This window comes from Sapajus apella, unplaced genomic scaffold (assembly GCF_009761245.1).
Source record: "Sapajus apella isolate SASKATOON/1434 unplaced genomic scaffold, GSC_monkey_1.0 scaffold59, whole genome shotgun sequence".
NCBI lineage: Eukaryota > Metazoa > Chordata > Mammalia > Primates > Cebidae > Sapajus > Sapajus apella.
In genome coordinates this window covers 12,703,217-12,721,615 of record NW_022436999.1, presented here as the reverse complement: position 1 = coordinate 12,721,615, position 18,399 = coordinate 12,703,217, and the positions used below count along the sequence as shown (strand labels likewise).

Sequence of the window (18,399 nt, the reverse complement as noted above, 5' to 3'; positions counted from 1 at the left end):
TCAGGTTTAAATATCACATATTGCAAATTCTCATATTTTTAAGAATGTTTCGGCTATTCACATTTATTCATTCATATGTATTTTGAAATTATGTAATCAAAGTCTGGGAACAAAAAGGTCCAGTTGTGATTATATTGAATTTATAGATTAATAAAATAAGGATAACTGTCTTCACAATTTTGAATCTTCCTATGCAAGAAAAAGAAGTGTGTTTTATTTCATAGCCCTTTTCCTAAAGGTTCTGTTTCTTGTTATTTATTTAGATATACTTTTATTGCTGTTTTCTCTTAACTTTCTAAGTGATTACTGTTAATTGTTTTCATATGATTTTCTCTAGTCAGATAACCTTACTGAGTATTGTTTCCCTAACATTTTAGGTTTTGAGCTTGCCATCTTGTAGCCATTAACTGCAAATAATAATTTGATCGCCTTATAATTTTATGCCTCTTTTTGTTAGTCTTCACTTACCTCAATAACCATTATTTTTAGACATTGCTAAGTTACAGGGATAAGAGTTGGTGTCCTTGTTCTTTTTTCTTTCCTGGGAATTGTTCTAATACTGAGGTTTCCTCCTTGGCTTGAAATAAGTATATTTAGGAATAAATTTTGTCAAATCTCTTTTCACATATGATGAGATGATCATATGGATTTTTTTTTTAACTTTTAAAAATGACGTATTAGTCAGCCGCCTAATGTTGGATCATTGTTATATTTCTAAAATGAACTCTATTTGGTGATTTGTAATATATCTTTTACTTACTTTTTTTGGCATCTGTATTAGTGAATATGTTTGGACTGTAGTTTTATTTTTTTAGTGCTGTCTTTGTCAAATTTTATAGGATTATGATCAGTTTGTAAAAAGTAGTGGAAATTTTTTTCCTCTGATCTCTAGATAATTTAGGTAATTTGAAAGTTACATGTTTCCATAGGGCTTGAAAGATCTTGTTTTGAAATAATCTTGCCTGATGCACTTTTATTTTTAATAGCTTATTTTGAAAACCATCCAAACTTAAAATTTGCAAAAATAATACAGTGAACTTCCATATTTATTTAAATGGCCAATTATTAACATTTTTTCACATTTGTTTTATAAACTTTTTTCCCTGTATATGTACATATGTCTATTCGTATTCTCTTGACGCACACACACACATTTTGTTATTTTTGCTGAACTAATTAAGACTCAGTATGGACTTATATACCCTTAAATATTTAAATGTGTGTCCCTTAAGAACAAGAACTATAACTTTCTCTTACATAACCATAATTCTATTATCAAATTTAGGAAATTCAACATTCATGCAATACTGTTATCTAATATACAACCCATAGTCAGATTTTATCAGTTGTCCTAGTAATATCCTTTATAACAATTATCCCACCACACTCCTTTACCCTTTGCTTTCGTCCAAGCCAGTCCATAATAACACATTACACTTTGTTGTAATCTCCTTGGTCTCCTTTAACCTGTAGTGGTTCTTCAGTCTTTTTGTGTTTTGTTTTTCATGAGTCTAGAGTTTTTTAAGGGATAGCTTTTTGATAACTTTCTCATATTCTAGGGCTCTGATCTTCACTGTAGCACTAACTGAAAAAAAATAGTAATTTGTTTTCCAAGAACTGTTACTTTCCTCCATATTTTCAAATTTATTACCAGATAATTATACAGAGTGATTTATTTTACAACAATAAAATTCTATTTGTGCGATGAGTATAGCCTGTTTGGCTTCTAATTTTAAATAATTTTTTTAGTTAAACTAGTTAGTAGCTTGCCTATTTTGTTTTTCTCTCATGTAACATGTTTTGCTGTAATTTTACATAATATATTCCTTTGGCTTTCCTTTTATTTTGTGTATGTATGTGGTTGTTCATTTTTCTTTTAGGTTGAATATTTAATATACTGATTTTAACTAAGTGGATTTTTTTTTCTGTTTTTCAACACACTTGCTAGCTTAAAGGTGAGTTTTCTTTTTTTTTAAGGTGAGTTTTCTTAAGGTTTGGTCACATCTCAGAATTTGATAGATTTTTCTTATTATTTTTTCCAAATATTCTGTAATTGTAGAAATATATAAACTCAGTGCAAACTGGCATAGGAGCTTACTTTTTAAGCAATTTCCAGATGTTTGAGGTTTTCTTCTTTCTTTCTACATTATCAGTATCTACTGTTAATGTATTAAGTTAGATGTGATGTGTCATTTCATTTTCTTTTTTTTTTTTTTTTTGTCTGTGTGGTAGGATGGGGGAGTGTGTTAGAAATGTATAAGCTTTTTTTTTCAACGTAATTCAATAAATGTTTGATGTTTCAATTAATGTTTTAAGTGTGTTTGAACAGAATATACAGTCTTAAAATTTTGGACCACAACTTTCACCAGTTTAAAACATGACTCTTACTCTGTTTATTGCTGTATTCTTGTGATTTCCTTTGTCTGAAATTGAAATTGCAATTCTTGATATCTTTTTTGTTACTTGGTATCTTTTTGCCTAGTGTATTTTGATCACCCCAAAGTACTTTTATACTGACATCTTTGAGTTTCTTGTTTTTGATTAGTCTCTTGATTGAATGAATCTATCTTTAAATAGTTTTTTTTTTTTTCTTTCAGAAATGAAACATGGATAACACTACTTTAGTGCTGGCATATTTGATAATGTCTTCCTATTGCCTTTACTTGTGAATGACAACTTTGCCGGTCACAAATGATACCTACTAGGTATCATTCTGTTTTGCTACTTTAGAGTGAGGCAGACATAGTAGTCAAAAATTGGATTAACATAAAGCCTCCTACATTCTGCTGTTTGTTAGATTCACACATATTGTCCTCTTTACCAAATCATGCAAACACTGATGCCATGGCGGAAACATATATGAATTGAATTGGATGTGGTCAATAAGGATTGCTAGGGACTCTGGAGAATGCATGCTGTTCCAGGGAGAGGAAATATAATCATTATTCTTGGAATAATACCTCTTTATCCTCAACGTTTATAGCCATTACTTCATTGCCTATCATCCGATATTGCAAAGAAGTCTGGGGCCAGCCTGATTTCTTTCTTTTTTTTTTTTTTCTTGCATCTTTATTTTGTTTCATTGGAGATGGAGTCTCACTCTGTTGCCCAGGCTGGATTGCAGTGGTTCGATGAGGCTCACTGCAACCTCCTCCTCCAGGTTCAAGCAATTCTCCTGCTTCAGCCTCCTGAGTAGCTGGGATTACAGGCTTGTGTTACCACACTGGTTAATTTTTGTGTTTTCAATAGGGACAGGGTTTTATCATGCTGGCTAGGCTGATCTCAAACTCCTGCACCAGATCTCAAACTCCTGACCTTAGGCAATCCTCCTGCCTCGGCCTCCTGAAGTGCTAGATTACAGGCGTGAGCCATTGCACCTGGCCGATGGCATGTTTATTTTGTCTGAATTGTATTATAGTCTTAAAATTTATAATCTTCAAATTATGCTTTGGTATTGGTCAGTTTCTGCTAAATGTATCTAGTACTTGATAAACCCATTAAATCATCAAGTTCAGTCCTTAGTTTATGATTTTTTTCCTCCATTATTTCGTTTTCTTATTTACAATGTGCTAATTAAGCTGTTGGATCTCCATTGTTTGTATCTTTTCTCCAGTCTACTAGCTTTTGTTTCTTTATGCTTATTACTTGCATACTGGATGATTTTTGTCCTGTTCATTTTTGACCCTTGCAGATTGTTTGCTATAGAGTCTTTGTTCCTCATTATTGCTTTTCATGACATTTAGAATACTGCAGTGATTTTTTTCTCTCAAATATCTTTTACTTAAAGCTCTGTTAATACTTTTTTATGTTCTGGTTTCCCTTCATCCTTATTTCACAAATTAGGTTTTCTTTAATTTCTTACGTGTAAGTTGTTACCAAGTTTTCTAGTGTAAATCTTTTAGACCGTGACATCATGTTCTGAGTACTTTTTTAGTTACTACCTTTTATGTCAGAATTTTTGTATGGGTTCCATAAATTTTGTTTCTGTTTTTAAGGATGGCAGTTTTCTCTGTTGTTTGCCCAAAAATAGTGTAACTAGATACTCCTTGCCTCTCCTGTCAGTATACTAGGATACCATTACTTCTTTCCCCTTGGATTTAACAGGCTGAATTATACTAAATTATTTTAGTTATCATAATTGATTATTTTTGAGAGAAATGATAGGGATTTGGCCCTGTTAACCTGTTACAGGTAAGAAACTTAGTCTCTTGATTTTTCTCTTGATGCTTGCTGAAATTACTGCACATTTTCATCTTTACCAGTTTGGTGGATTTTCTTTCCCAGTAGAGGAACTTTACTATTTGGCATTGTATTAGTTTCCATGGCTGCTGTAACAAATTACCATGAACTTGGTGGCTTAAAACGATACAGATTTATTCTCTTACAGGAGGCCACAAGTCCAAAGTTATTTTCACTGGGCCAAAATCAAGGTGTCACCAAAAATGTGCTCACTCCAGAGGCTTTAAAGAGAAATCTGTTTCTAGCTTTTTTTCACCTGGTTGTCAGCCTTATTACTTGCCTGGTGGCCACATTACTCCAGTCTTTAAGACCAGCATCTTCAAATTCCTGTATGCTCTGTCTTCACATCATCTTCTCTCTGTGTGTCAGATCTTCCCCTGCCTTTCTCTTCGAAGGACATGTGGGTTTAGAGGTCTCTGGATAATCCAGGATTCTCTCTCCATCTCAAGATTCTTAATCACTTCTACAAAGATCTTTTTTTTTTTCCCCAAATAAGGTAACATTTATAGGATTAGGACCTGATATATTTGGGAGTTATTATTCAGCCTACTAGGTATCATTCTGTTTTGCTACTGTAGAGTGAGGCAGGCATATTAGTCAAAAATTGGATTAGCATAAAGCCTCATAGATTCTGCTGTTTGTTAGAATTACACATATATTGCCCTCTTTACTGAATTTCATGCAAACTCTGATGCCATGGTGGAAAAGTATATGAATTGAATTGGATGTGGTCAATAAGGATTGCTAGGGACTCTGGAGAACCCATGTTGTTCTGGGGAGAGGAAATATATGAAGGTCAAATTCAGATTATTAGCTTGTAGTCCTAATTTGTAGCTGCTTTTTTAAACTTTTTATTTCTTACAAGCTGGTCTTGCTGTAGTAAAATAATTGTGTGTGTCTCTTATAAACTTGATACTGAGAATAAGAGTTTTTTTTTTTAATGGGAATTCCATCCATGTGATTTTAAAGTATTACTTTACTAATGATGTTTACTTAGGTATTTCTAGAACTTTAGTCTTCTCACTTAATGTTTTATACATTTCTCAGAATAAGGCAATTGACAGATAATCAGGTTACCTATTTATTTATGAGGAAAGTTAGACATTAAGCCAAAGGACTTACCCAGCATCACATATTGAATAGACCTACAACTTTTAACTTTAATTTTGTGATAACAGGTATTTCCATTTTTTCAGTGTTTCATATGTACTTTGAAGTTGATATGTCTTGTGACATGAAAGAAGTGTCTCCCTATTATTAAATTGGATAGTTGGGCAATTCTAAGTTCTTTTTACTTTATGTTCATGATTTTGTTTTTCTAGATGTGTTATTTTTAAGAATTCAGGTTACTTTTTTATTTTTTTTTATCATGTTATTAGAGTTAAACTAATGAAAAGCCATATAGAGATGAACTTGGTTTTGAAATATAACGAGTAGATACTTGCTTGGCTGGAATTTTTTCTCAGAGACGCAAAAAACTGTATAAAAAGGGTATGAGTGTATCCAGGAATGTGTGTTCACTAGGGGAAGTGTTGTATCCAGGAATGTGTGTTCACTAGGGGGAGTGTTGGGGGAACTAGGGTAGAAGACATTTTAAGACACACAGGAGGCCAGTGTGGTGGCTCATGCCTATAATCCGAGCACTTTGGGAGGCCAAGGCAGGGGGATCACTTGAGGTCAGGAGTTTGAGACCAGCGTGGCCAACATGGTGAAATCCTGCCTCTACTGAAAATACAAAGTAATTAGCTGGGCATGGTGGTACATGCCTGTAATCCCAGGTACTCAGGAGGCTGAGGCACAGAATCACTTGAATCCAGGAGCTGAGATCATGCTGCTGCATCCCAGCCTGGGCGACAGAGTGAGACCCTGTCTCAAAACAAAAAGGACACAGAGGACACAAAGTATACACTCATACCCTCTTTATATCCATACCCCTTATCAGTTTGGGTGATTATGTGATTCTAGTTTCATGAACCTTTACTCTTAGAACTTGGTTTATTCTCTAATACCTTTTAGGATTCAGTTTTACAGTTGAGATGGCTAATACCAATTTGATACTCTTTCATGATTGCCCATGTTTTTTGTCTAGAATCTTGCATTATAGTATTTTGTTTTCCTTGCATTTCTATAGTTGTGAGTAACTAGGAGTGGGTTTTTAGTAATTAATTCAGCGAGCTTAATTTTGAAAAGGCTTCCACTGAGGAATACTTTTTTTGATGATAGCTTCCCTATTTTCTCCTTTAGAAAGTCTTGTTTTTTTATATGCATATTTATTTTTTGGGTACAATCTTTGTTATTGAATTTTTATTTGCATCTGATTTTTTGAGTTTATTCCTTCAGCAAATATTTATTAATGGTCTACTGTATATTCTGCTAGGGGAGTTGACCTAGGGAACTCAAAGGAGGGTTCTTTGAAGAATTGATGCTTGAGTTGAGATCTCAAGAATGAGTAGGAATTAACTAAGACGTGAGAATAGCTGTTAAAGTAGGGAAAGTAGAATTTGTTTATATATTTGGAGGAAGGAAGTATGATGAGTACTAGGTACTGTAAGAAAACCCTTGTGGTTAGAGTAGAACATGTAGGGGAAGGGACAGTATGAAGTGTGATGAGGCTGGAGAAGGTAGGTAGGGGATAGATTACCCAGGGCCTTCCTGTGAGTCATATTAAATAGCAGTTCTTTATCCACTACCTCCCCCTGTCTGCAGTGGAAAGCCATTGAGAAACTTTTAGTACAGAAGTGCCCCCATCTTCTGCCTTAGGCATTCCATCTAATCTTTCCACCAGTTTACAGCCTTACTGTGCCTCAGAATCACATATGAAAATTTAAAAATCATAGATAACCTAGGTTCCATCCCTACTCTGGAAATTCTGATTTGGAAATATTTATTTTTCAAAAAGTCCACAGATAATTGCGTTGCACAGCCATGGCAGAGACCCATTTTATCAATGGTTAATGAAGCTTTAGAGTCAGGGAGACTTGAATCAGAGCCCTGATTCCTTTAAACTTATTAGTTGAGGGATCTTGGCCAAGTTGTTTAATCTTGACTAAGGTTCTTCATCTATAAATTGGAGATAATATTATTACCTACCTTAGAGAGTTGTTGAGGAGATTAAATGAAGTAATGCTTGTAAAACACTTACCAGAGGGACTTAGAATGCTTCTTAAACATTGTCTGGTAATTAGGTGTCATTATTACGTTATCCTTTATCCAATCAAAATACTCACCCTTGTAGCGTATATCAACTTGATGTCAGAAAAATAATCTGATAAATATCAGCATAAGGGATGATGATAGCTAGTTTTCATTACTTAACCTTCTGTTAATTGAACTGTTCTAGGAGGCAGAGGAGTAGGCAGATGGTTTTATCATGCCAGATCAGCCCGTCTTTTCTGCCTATGTATCAATTTGGACCTACAAGGAAAATGAAGGGGAAAACAAATTTTTTCTTTTCTTTCTAGGGGAATTTTCTTCTTGCTGTTTTTCTCCCAGTTTCCTCTCTGAGCTGCATATCACTAGCATTAAGACTAGTACCCTAGTCTTAAAGCTGCGTAGTGATTTATCTAGATAATTTTCTCCACCATTATTCTCTGCTGCCTAACTCATCTTCACCTCCATTAAATCTCTGTTCATTATGCTATCCTTCTTTTGGATTGCCTTTAGTTCAATTGTGACTTATTTGATTACTTGAACCCAGGTCTCGACATTTCTAAGCTATTGTTAAGGGCCATGGTAAATTCTGACCAGCTGTCTTTCTGCCTTGTATGGGCCATTTCTAGACCAGAGGGTGTTAACTTTTGAGTATTGGGAAACCCATTAGATTTGCTGAGCCTTCAGGCTTGTCAGCAGTGCTGTCACTAGCCCCTTTGATCTTCTTTGCTATTTATACCTAATAGTCATAGAATATAATAATAATGGTACATGGTATTACTATTTGATTAATAGATTACTATTAGTAATTTTGATATGTATATATATAGTATATTTTGTTATGTGTATATATAATTGCTTGCAACTTGAAATTTTAGGCTAGAGGATTTATAGTAATTTAAGAACTTACTGGCTTTATCAAAGACTGAAAAACTTCATGGAAAAGGTAGAATGTAAGCCAGACTTAAAAGGAGTAGGTATACTTTTTTCTGTAAGCAGAGAGGAGAGGCAGGGGATTCCAGTTAAGGAAACTGACATGAGCAAAGGCTTAAAGGAAGGAACATGCAAATTTGGAGCATTGTGAGTAGATTATTTTTTATTTTTTCAGAGCGTTCATGCAGTGGAATAAAACTAGGGAGTTTGGAATCAAGCTTTAGAAATTCCTAAGTGTTCAAGATATTTGAATTAGTATATTTTGTTTTTTTGGTATGTCATGAATTAGTCTGGCTTTTCTTGATTGATATGCATAAAACTTAGTCCTGAGATTACAAATGTTCATTGTGTCATTAAACACTTAGCCTGCTTCGTTGATGGCCACTGCCAGGTCTCCTTTCTGCCTTCTCCCCTTTATCCCAGTGCTTTAGTGTTTTTCTGCCTTTTTGTCTATTATGATCTGTGCTTCATCAGGCCTTCCCCAGTTCTTCCTTGTTAATCTCCAGATACCAAATTAGCAACACAATGAATGTCTGCTTATCACAAAAGTTGAGAATTCCTGTGTATCTCTTTCACTTATTAAAAAGATTGTTTGGTACATGTTTTGTTTATAAGACAGTTATTGACTTTCCTGTTTCTCTTCCTTTGCAGACCTAGAGGATCAAGACATAATGGGAGCATTTTTAGACAAGCCAAAGATGGAAAAGCATAATGCCCAGGGGCAGGGTAATGGGTTGCGATATGGGCTAAGCAGCATGCAAGGTTGGCGTGTTGAAATGGAGGATGCACATACGGCTGTGATCGGTTTGCCAAGTGGACTTGAATCGTGGTCATTCTTTGCTGTATATGATGGGCATGCTGGTTCTCAGGTTGCCAAATACTGCTGTGAGCATTTGTTAGATCACATCACCAATAACCAGGATTTTAAAGGGTCTTCAGGAGCACCTTCTGTGGAAAATGTAAAGAATGGAATCAGAACAGGTTTTCTGGAGATTGATGAACACATGAGAGTTATGTCAGAGAAGAAACATGGTGCAGATAGAAGTGGGTCAACAGCTGTAGGTGTCTTAATTTCTCCCCAACATACTTATTTCATTAACTGTGGAGACTCAAGAGGTTTACTTTGTAGGAACAGGAAAGTTCATTTCTTCACACAAGATCACAAACCAAGTAATCCGCTGGAAAAAGAACGAATTCAGAATGCAGGTGGCTCTGTAATGATTCAGCGTGTGAATGGCTCTCTGGCTGTATCAAGGGCCCTTGGGGATTTTGATTACAAATGTGTCCATGGAAAAGGTCCTACTGAGCAGCTTGTCTCACCAGAGCCTGAAGTCCATGACATTGAAAGATCTGAAGAAGATGATCAGTTCATTATCCTTGCATGTGATGGTATCTGGGATGTTATGGGAAATGAAGAGCTCTGTGATTTTGTAAGATCCAGACTTGAAGTCACTGATGACCTTGAGAAAGTTTGCAATGAAGTAGTCGACACCTGTTTGTATAAGGTAGCTAGACTTTTTTTAAAAAACGAAATGATTTTATGTCATATTAGTCACTACTCTAATATTTAATCATCTTAGAATCTGTAATTCTGAAAACCAAGTTTTTGGCACAGTTGTAGGATACTGTTCAGCAGTTATGACTATATCATAGGAACACTGTGTAAAAGTAAATTACCCAGTTACCATCTCTGCAAGTTACAAGCTGAATGCTTAGTCTTACTACTTGAGCCTTGTAATAATGTGGAAGATTATCAGAGGTAAAAAGATTTTTGTCAGAGTGCATGTTTTGAAAGAAAGAGGGTGGGGAGGGTTAGGCCTTAGTGCCTATAAATGAAAAACATTTTAGAGTTTTAATGTTTCTACCATGTGATATCTCAGTACATTTATGATATCCTAGTACTTTGAAACTAAGGTTTAATGGGTCTGTAGCACTAAGAAGACTGTAGTGACCATTAGACCTGATGTAATAGAAATAGCCTTGTACATGGAGTCAGAAGAACTTGATGTGAGACTCTGTATGGTTTTAGGTAAGCTATTTAAATTCTGGATAATCAGTTTCTTTCATTATAAAAAGGGTAAGACATTATCTTGTCTCATGGGGTTGTCAGGAGGATCAAATGGGGTAGTATACATAGGTGAGCTAGCTCAGCCCCTTTATTATACAGATGAGGAAGCTGAAGCCAGAGAATGTTCCACAGACTTAAAAGTCAGACAGACTTGAAATGAAGGCTTACCTCCATTACTTTTGTACTCTACATGCCTTAACAAATTGTTCAACACCTCTCAGCTTTAAAATGGAGGTAATACTATCTCATAGGACTGTTGAGGAATTAATTAGCATATATATATATATAATGCCTAGTTTAGCATATAATACATGCTGTACCCTTTTCTAGAGATATTATGAATGACTTTTACAGGGTTTTATAACATTGAGCAGCATTAAGACTAGAAAATCAAGGCCCTTGACTTGGGTTCAGTGTTATTTCTGCCACACTTTGTTCTGTTTTGTCAGTAATGCTTATTAACTTATTCTTTGATTTTTTTTTTTTAAACAAATGTCGACTTTATAAAATTCTTCTGAGGGTATATATTTGAATTCAAGTATTTAAATTACAGCATTTTGAATACTTAGATTCTTTAAAAATAAATATAGTTTCTAAAAGTTGTCATTTTTTGAATTATGCAAGTTAAAAGCTGGTTTATAAACCTTACATGTAGTTTTACCCCTTATTTCATATTTCTACTTATAAAGCAAATGCATTAGCCCCACAATATATAATTTATTTTAAATATAATTTTATCAGGTATGTGTAACTACAGGTCAAATCCTATTGTAAACAGCCACTAAAATTTTCCATCGTGTTGTATGGAATGTGTGTGTACACGTGTATTTGTGTTAGGTATCACTTCTTCAAATTAAGTCATCAGTAAATGTTTAGAAATAGTATTGTTTTATAGAATTATACAAAATTGTCATTACAGTGAGATTTAATCTGTAATGTTTCTCTCCTATCTTTTGGAGTATTGGTTATACTGTATTCTCTCTACTGTTGGGTCATCGCATGCACGTGCGCACGTGCATATATTTTTTTTCTCCCTAAAAGTAACATTTTCACTAGAACAAGTATAAATGTAATTGGCACAGCTGTAAAGGTTCTTAAGGATTTGAAGGGCAAAAAGAAAACTAAAATATTCTCAAATTTTTTTCTTCTCAGGGAAGTCGAGACAACATGAGTGTGATTTTGATCTGTTTTCCAAATGCACCCAAAGTATCGCCAGAAGCAGTGAAGAAGGAGGCAGAGTTGGACAAGTACCTGGAATGCAGAGTAGAAGGTGGATCATTTAACAAAAAATAAGTAGCTTTATTAAAGAAAAATCTTCAACACAATCAAACTTTAACATTTTAGCTTTTAGATTTTTACGTGTCTTTGACATCTAGTGTTTAGTGTACAAACGTGGAAAAGGACATTTCTGTAGTAGCTGTTAAGATATATGCAGTTGTCCTATCACAGTTATATTAGAAGTAACAACTAGCGTGGAAAGAACCTACGTTCTGTTCAGGATACTTCTGTTTTAAAAAGCTAAAATATTTGTGTTCAGGATACTTCTGTTTTAAAAAGCTAAAATGTTTGTGTGCTCTAAAATTCTTGATGAATTCACTGGCATGAGTAACTTTTATGCCGGGAAAATCTGATTTGTGGTTTATTTAATTACAAAGAAATTGTGATGGTGACAATTTGAATACCGTCTTTCTATGAAAAGCTGTGTATATTTTTAATCTCTAGGGCCTTTTTTCAATAACTTGAAAATCACAGCCTCATCATTAGCAACGTTATATACACAGCTTTAAAAAATTTGCTCTAAACTGTTTCAGAGCTTCTTACCTAAGCCATAAACTGTCTTACCCAAACAAGATAGACCTCAATAGAAGACATAATATTTCTCTACCTGGTAGAAATGTAACTGCTGAGTAAGATTAAGAAATAAGTTGAGGATTTCTGCAGTATATTTCTCATAATTCTGCAGACACTTCAATTTATTGCATATATTCAGTAAGTGTCTGCAGTTTCTGTAAGCAGAAAACTTGGCATGACTTTATTAGTGTTAAAATGTGAAAATGCTGGTGAACTGAGGTAGAAAAAATATAAGAACAAAATTAAATTTAAAAAATAGTATTAAAATGCATTTTAGGTTCCTAATGTTAATTTGCACGTTAAAGACCTCTAATTGCATGCAAGTATTGACCTATCACACCTATATCCCACTGTGCCTGCATTATTAAAATTACTGTTTACTTTTTGTTTTTTCCCTTTTTACTGTTTGATACCAATCATAATCAGTCTGATACTAGAATCATGATTGGTTTTGTTCTTAGTGCTGTCTAGAGCTACTATTTTGTTTTTATTGCCATCTCCCACTTGATAGTGATACATCTACTATTTGTTTGTACTATTTAGTATTGCATTCATTGGACGTGCTATTCAATGAGTTTCTCTCCTTACTGTTACCAAGGGTCTTGGAATTTTTATATTTTAAATTAATCATTCAATATAAGATATTTTTAGGTAAAATTTTAAAGTATTTAGAATGCTGCAGTCATTGGTTCAAACTGTTGATTAGTGGAAAAATACAGATTCGTAAGAATAATATGTGTAGGGATAAGTTGATATTTAATGTGTTGGCACTTTAACTTGGGCAGACATGTTTTCTTCTTGGTCTAAAGAAATAAGTATTTTAATATTTTTACTATGAAATGGGATTCAGTTTTAGAAATTAATTGCTGCTTTTCTCTTTAGTGTATACTCTGAGTTTTAGATGGAATTATGAAATACTTTACATAATTTTGTTACAATACTAAGTTTTATATTTCTTACTATCAAGCAAGAGTTGCCACCTGGACAGAGTTTACATTGATACTCAATACTTTTGATATGTTAAAGTGTTATTATACTTGTACCATTCAGTTGGAGATTGTCATAAATTAAATATGCTATTTTTTACTCAGATTTGATGAGACTGCAAATAGAGAATAAATACTACATAAAAAATGCTATTTTAAAACATAGAATGTAACTGTTTGTATTGTAAAAGTTGTTGTATGTCCTCAGTGAAAAATACTGCCTTCAGCTTCCAAAGCAGGCACCCGAATGCCTTTTTCTTTTCTCTCTCTCTCTCTTTCTTTAAATACATGCCTTCACTAGATTGCTGTGACCTACTAAACCTCATTTTATTTGCTTGGAACATTTTTGGCTTCTCTGTCCACACCGTAGAAAAGGACAAAGGGCTTCTGGCTCTCCTTTTTCTCTTATTTGTTCCTTTCTAAATACTTGACTCTCTGGGGGCGTGAAAAGATTCAGCTCATAATTTATAGTACTATTAATTTTGTGGTCCTTCTAAGCCAATTTAAAATTATACTTTTGTGTATATATTTTCAAAATCTTTGCTACCAACTACCTTAGCTTTAAAGTTGCTGATTTGGAGATGACTGATAGAATCCCTGAAACTTGGCGGAGGGGAGTGGAAAGGAGCAGGAGCAGAATGTGTTTGTGTATATGTATATGAAACATGGATCTTCTGTACATAAATATTCTTTAGAAAAAGCATTCAGTCTTTTTACAATTCAAAGTAAAACGTAAAGACCAACAGAAATTAAAGGAAAATTTCTTAAAATTAATTTTCTTTTTTGAAAGCAGACAGAAGCAAGGCTAGTATAGTATAAATGGTCAGGTAGTTTAAACGCGTTGTCCCACATGAAATAGGAGATATTAACTGTTTTTAAAGCTTTACATAATTTTTTTAAAAGAATTTGTTTTCCTGTAATTTTCTTCACAGTTAAAATACCCTAATTTATATTTTAACAAAAGAGATGTAAGATACATCAAATATAGATGATTCAAAGTAATGTTTTTTTAGACCTGAAACCATCATTGATTCAATTTATCATCAGTGTTTATTTCTATTGTATTTAGTTATCTATCCAAATAATTGTATTGGCTTAGCGGAGACTGTATGTTAAGTGTATTAGTTTTAGATTGTAAAATTGTGCAGTTCAGGTAAACATCAAATCCCTTTATTTTTGTACAGCAGATTTCCAGCATTAGAACCATGTAGAACAAATATATACTAGATGTTAAAGATTACACAATAAAGGAACTTGGCAAACCAAATCTGAGATCCTTGCTTTTTGTTCAGATTTAAGACTGTTTTTTTTAAAGGCAAAAAATAATAGATGGTAAAAATTTGGCCTTTATTCTGAAAGGACAGTTTGAACCATTTAAAGGAAATATTATGGGTAGCCATGCCTGTCTTTAAAAATGTTGAGGCTTGATCTGAATCTTTATGTGCATTGTTATTTTCTAAGGTATTTACAAATTGAGAAGAGAATAATGATTTCTTGCCCCAGTAATGACAAACACAATACCATTTCTTACTAGAAACATTGAAAAACAAAAACTGAACAAAACTTGAACATATAACTTACAAATACTTTTGGCTTGAATTTGCATGTCTCAGAGTATGTGTGCTAAAACTGCAAGTGAAGACTTTTTATACTTCACTTGAGTAGAGTGAGTAGTTTTAGAGTTCTTTGTAAGGTTCTTCATAATTTTTTCTATTCTGTGATGTGAATAACAATATGCATCTGCATGACAACACTGCAGATCATATTGCTGTGCCCTTTTAATAACTGGATGTTTTTAAATTCTTTTAAATGCAGTTGTATGGTTTATCAGATCTTTTTTTAAACGTGAGGAAATTTAGACCTTTTCTATTCAAGGCTTTGTTCAAGTAATGAAGGAATGATATTACATATCTATATTGTTTAAAGATACTTTAGAGAAGAATTAAGCTGAGACAGTGATGTTCAAGTACATAACCTAATCTCTGTATGCTATTTAAGTATCATTTTGCAAATATATATACATAAAAATAATTGGGTTAGTATATAATCTATAAATTCCCCTATACTTAAGGGTTATTCTTTTCAAATCTTGAAATTGCTTATTTTTTAAAAATCTATGCAGTGTATTATATAGGGCGAAGGTCAGGAAACATGTTTTCAGTCTAAAAAGAGGAGTGATATAAGAAGTAACTAGTTGACATCTTAACGGATATTCTCATTTGTGCACACATATCCTTGATTATATAATATGCTGATTTAACATGAAATCTTTTTTCTTTTCACATTTTAATTTTGAAGTTAATCTTATGTGTCATTTTGTGTTCTAAATCTTCAAAGATCAACCTGTTTTTTTTTTTTTTTTTTTTATGATACCAGATTAGAAAAAATCTCAGATGTGGTAAATGCCATCTTTAAAAAGCTAGGTTATCTTTGTTTCGGTTTTCTTTTTAATTAAATTTGGATAACACTTACAAAAAAAGTACTTCTGATTCCCAGAAATCATAAAGAAGCAGGGGGAAGGTGTCCCGGACTTAGTCCATGTGATGCGCACATTAGCAAGTGAGAACATCCCCAGCCTCCCACCAGGGGGTGAATTGGCAAGCAAGTAAGTTACATTCTGTATACTCTTAGCTTTATGTCAGTGTATGAAAATGTTAAGTGTTCATCAATCAAATGTGTTTAACTAATTTTCTAAACTGATGTAGTTGTCTGTGTTTTAACCTGTGATTTCAATGGTTTTTTTTTTTTTTTTTTAGTATTAGAATATCTAGATCTAGAATATCTAGAGCTTGTTTAGACTTAGAGTATCATTGTTTATAACTGATTGCAATGAGGATTGTCTTTAGTGGAAGCTTGGTTGACATTGATTTCCTTATAGAGCATAAATGAGATAATATACTGAAATAACTTTTTAAACTAAATTATATAGGACTACATAAAAGTTTACAAAATTCTAAGTGTCATTGTTATTAATAGTAGTATAATTTGATTTTGTCAATCTCTGAGTAACTTAACACCCTGAAAATTCTCTTCCTTCATATGGGCCAATTTCTATATCTGATTTTCCCAGTGTTTTTGGTTGTTGATTGCTGGTTAGTTGGTTTTAGGTGTCAGGGAAGAAGGTAGAATACATTTCTTATCTTTTCCCTTTCCACTTAAGTTCATAGAATTGGACTACTTGGTGTTAAATAGTAAGCTTACATCTTTACAGTGATAAAGTGGAAAATTCAAGCAGTTCAAAGGCTTAAAATATTTTTACCTCAAACATCATATAATTGACCTACAAACATAAAACTTACAAACACCTTTGGCTTGAATTTGGATATAGAGTAAGTGTGCTAAAACTACGAGTGAAGACTTCTTGTAATAAGAGTGAAGATATATTATTGACTGATTTTTTGATTCCCTACTGTTTTGCAAGTGTGACCATGTTCTTTGTAGTCATTAAATAGTGATTGTAAAAGTTCCTGTTTGAAGCTTTTATTTTTTGGAAATGTTTTTTCCATATGACTTTCTATGAAATAATGATCTATAAAATTGCTTCAAAACAATTTTGGAAGTAGGGAGACTATCACTTATAAATACACTACAGATGTTTAATAAAAGGTTACTCAAAAACTAATTCCTAGACGTGTCCTGGAAATGTCTTATTTGACATTTCAGCCCTTAATAGAACTTTTAAAAAGGGCATTAAGAAAAGTGGAAGCTTTAAGTATAATCTGAATTATTTTACTAACATGTTGAAGTTACTTCTACTTCAAAACTACGATGTAGCTCTTAACTAGTAGTGTATCTTAAGAATGGCATCGCCGTTGCAGACCCGTAACCATTTAACCAGTTCAAACAGAAGTAGACTATATAGACTTTTTTTTTTTAATATGTAATTTTTAGCCTGTTGGTAGAGTGTTATAATACATTTTAGATTAAATTCACCTTTAACATAGGGGCCCAAATATCTTAAAGTGAGGCTCACTATTGACAGCAAGAAATAGAACTAAAATACTTTCTAAGATTATTTTTGAAATTTTAATGAACACCTGGCTATGAGTTATTAATGTTTTGATTTTTGAAGAATTAATTTTCTGCATTTTTTTTTAAAACTTAGGAGGAATGTTATTGAAGCCGTTTACAATAGACTGAATCCTTACAAAAATGATGACACTGTAAGTAGCATTTTAGCTCCCTCTGGTTTCTCTTCACCTCCACTCTAAATGCATATCCTTCCTACCTGTTTTTGCAGAGCTGTTCACTGTATCCATTCTCTTACACACATCCCTTTATTGATTGCTCTGAACTCTGCTTGCTCTGATCTCTGCCTGCACCACAGTTCTAGTAATTGAGGACATAATCATGGTGAGTGGCCACCTCTCTCAAAAAAGAAGAAAGTCCCTTTCAATTATTCTGAATTTTTAAAAGTCTTTACAAGCAATCAACTTCAGAAGGTTTGCCTCCACGAAATGGTTTTTTTATTTGTTTTTTTTTTTAAAGTTGGGAATATCTCTACTCAGAATCTTTACTTATTCTGGGTTTTGTAAGTAGCTGCAGGAGAACTTCAGAATGTGTGTCTCCACTAAATAGTTTTTATGGTTGGAAATACCTTTATCAGGAATCCTGAAGTATATACTTCACATAAATATTAGAGTACTGTTTGCATAAATAGACATTAGAATGCCATATTCTCCAGTTAAGTGTTCTATTGCAGTTCTGTTGTATGATATTCATAGAAAAGTGATATCTTAAAAATCATGTGGGCACAGCTCTGAAATATTTTATGTATTGCATTATGAAGCTTCCTCAGATCTCATTTTACCTGAGTTCCTGATCTTTTCTGATGCAATAGAAGTTTATAGAAGTAGTATTCTTTTTTTATTTTTTATTGTACTTTAGGTTCTGGGGTACATGTGCAGATCATGAAGGATTGTTGCATAGGTACACACATGGCAGTGTGGTTTGCTGCCTCCATACCCCTGTCACCTACATCTGGCATTTCTCCCCGTGTTATCCCTCACCAACCTCCCCAGGCCCCTGCACTGTCCCTCGCTTGCCCCTCCCCCAACAGACCCCAGTATGTGATGCTCCCCTCCCTATGTCTATGTGTTCTCATTGTTCAACACCCACCTTTGAGTGAGAACAAGCGGTGTTTGATTTGCTGTTCTCCTATCAGTTTGCTGA

At 33.5% G+C, this 18,399-nt stretch overlaps 1 protein-coding gene across 3 annotated transcripts in view; it reads left to right on the top strand.

Annotated features, from left to right (window-relative positions):
- The window catches only part of PPM1A (protein phosphatase, Mg2+/Mn2+ dependent 1A), a 47,839-nt gene that overhangs the window by 16,618 nt on the left and 12,822 nt on the right, over positions 1-18,399 (top strand). For all 3 annotated transcript variants that reach the window (XM_032245941.1, XM_032245943.1, XM_032245942.1), the window contains exons 2-5: positions 8,974-9,827; positions 11,543-11,660; positions 15,724-15,832; positions 17,333-17,390. In XM_032245941.1, coding sequence (XP_032101832.1) covers positions 8,994-9,827; positions 11,543-11,660; positions 15,724-15,832; positions 17,333-17,390 — 1,119 coding nt within the window. In that variant the 5' untranslated portion in view covers positions 8,974-8,993. The remainder of the gene's footprint in view (positions 1-8,973; positions 9,828-11,542; positions 11,661-15,723; positions 15,833-17,332; positions 17,391-18,399) is intronic.